Raw genomic sequence first — 1,267 nt, forward strand, 5'->3', positions numbered from 1 at the left:
TATATAACTATAATTAATTTATTATTATTATTATTAACAATAATAAAAATAATATTTATATTCTTATTTTTATCTTTAATCGCAGTTTGGAGTCTCTTACCTTTTCTTACTGCAATGTATTTTTTTTTCTTTACCATGAAATATTACAATAGTAATATTTCTTATTTTGTTTTTATTTAGTCATTTTTATTTAGTAATAATAATTATTATTGCTGTTGTTAATAATAATAATAAATTGCGCAGCCCTACAAACAAGCACAGCAAACCTGACTTTTTTTTAAATTTTATTTTAAAATCGCAATTGAAATTTTTATCATTATTAAAAAAAATTGTTTCCCCAAATTGTTTTGCCCAACCAGATCGATTCAGACCATTTGGCCTAAAGTTGGAAAATTGTACCTCATCATACCATAAAGTAAATTATCATTATTAATATTATTATTATTATTAATACTTGATTTTTATTTTACAGTGAAATATTACATTATTTTGTTTTTATTTATTCATTTTTATGTAGTTATAATAATGATGATAATAATAATAATAATACATTGTGCAGCCCTACAAACAAGCACAGCAAACCTGATTTTTCATTTTTACATTTTTTTTTTTTTAATTGCAACTGCAATGCAAAAGCCTCTAAAAGCCATCTTGGTCAAAAATGAGATAACGATACTGAGTGAATGCTCTCCACACATAGTATAGGTTCATCAAGTTCTTTCACTTCAAATGCGCTAAATCCCAGCCTCAACCCATTCAGAAGTACCAGTACTTACATAGAAACCTATACATAGTAGCCAGAAAGAAATGCTAATTTTAAACAAAAACGTCAGACGTACTTAGAGGCTTTTGCATCTGAACTCTTCCATTTTTAATCAGAAAATTCCCCAAATTGTGTAGGAAATTTGTTTCTTACCGCGATGTAAATTATTCTTATTATATTACGTTTTAAATGACAATTGCAATTTTTTTATCAGAAATTGTGCAGCCCTTCCCGATCGACTCAATGTTGGATGATAATAATTATTTCTTACCTTCAGCTTGTCGAATCTCTCTCCCAGCGCCGCCACCTGGTGTTCGCGGTGATGCCCGACCAGTTTGCACAGCGAGCAAATCAGCTGCTCGTCCGTCACGCAGTACATGTTGACTTTCTCCTCTCCGTGCTCGGGACAGGCCAGTCCTCTGAGCCGCGAGTCTGGCACGGGTTCGGTGAGCCGGTGTCCCGTAAAGGGCTTCTTGTTAGGGTGAGTGGCGCGCAGGCATTCCT

At 32.6% G+C, this 1,267-nt stretch overlaps 1 protein-coding gene across 1 annotated transcript in view; it reads right to left on the minus strand.

Annotated features, from left to right (window-relative positions):
- The window catches only part of LOC107679943 (E3 ubiquitin-protein ligase Midline-1-like), a 48,655-nt gene that overhangs the window by 36,198 nt on the left and 11,190 nt on the right, over positions 1-1,267 (minus strand). Inside the window, exon 3 of the mRNA XM_016475673.1 lies at positions 1,035-1,267. This exon is cut by the window's right edge and continues 20 nt beyond it. Coding sequence (XP_016331159.1) covers positions 1,035-1,267 — 233 coding nt within the window. The remainder of the gene's footprint in view (positions 1-1,034) is intronic.

This window comes from Sinocyclocheilus anshuiensis, unplaced genomic scaffold, assembly GCF_001515605.1.
Source record: "Sinocyclocheilus anshuiensis isolate Anshui unplaced genomic scaffold, SAMN03320099.WGS_v1.1 scaffold244, whole genome shotgun sequence".
Classification (NCBI taxonomy): domain Eukaryota; kingdom Metazoa; phylum Chordata; class Actinopteri; order Cypriniformes; family Cyprinidae; genus Sinocyclocheilus; species Sinocyclocheilus anshuiensis.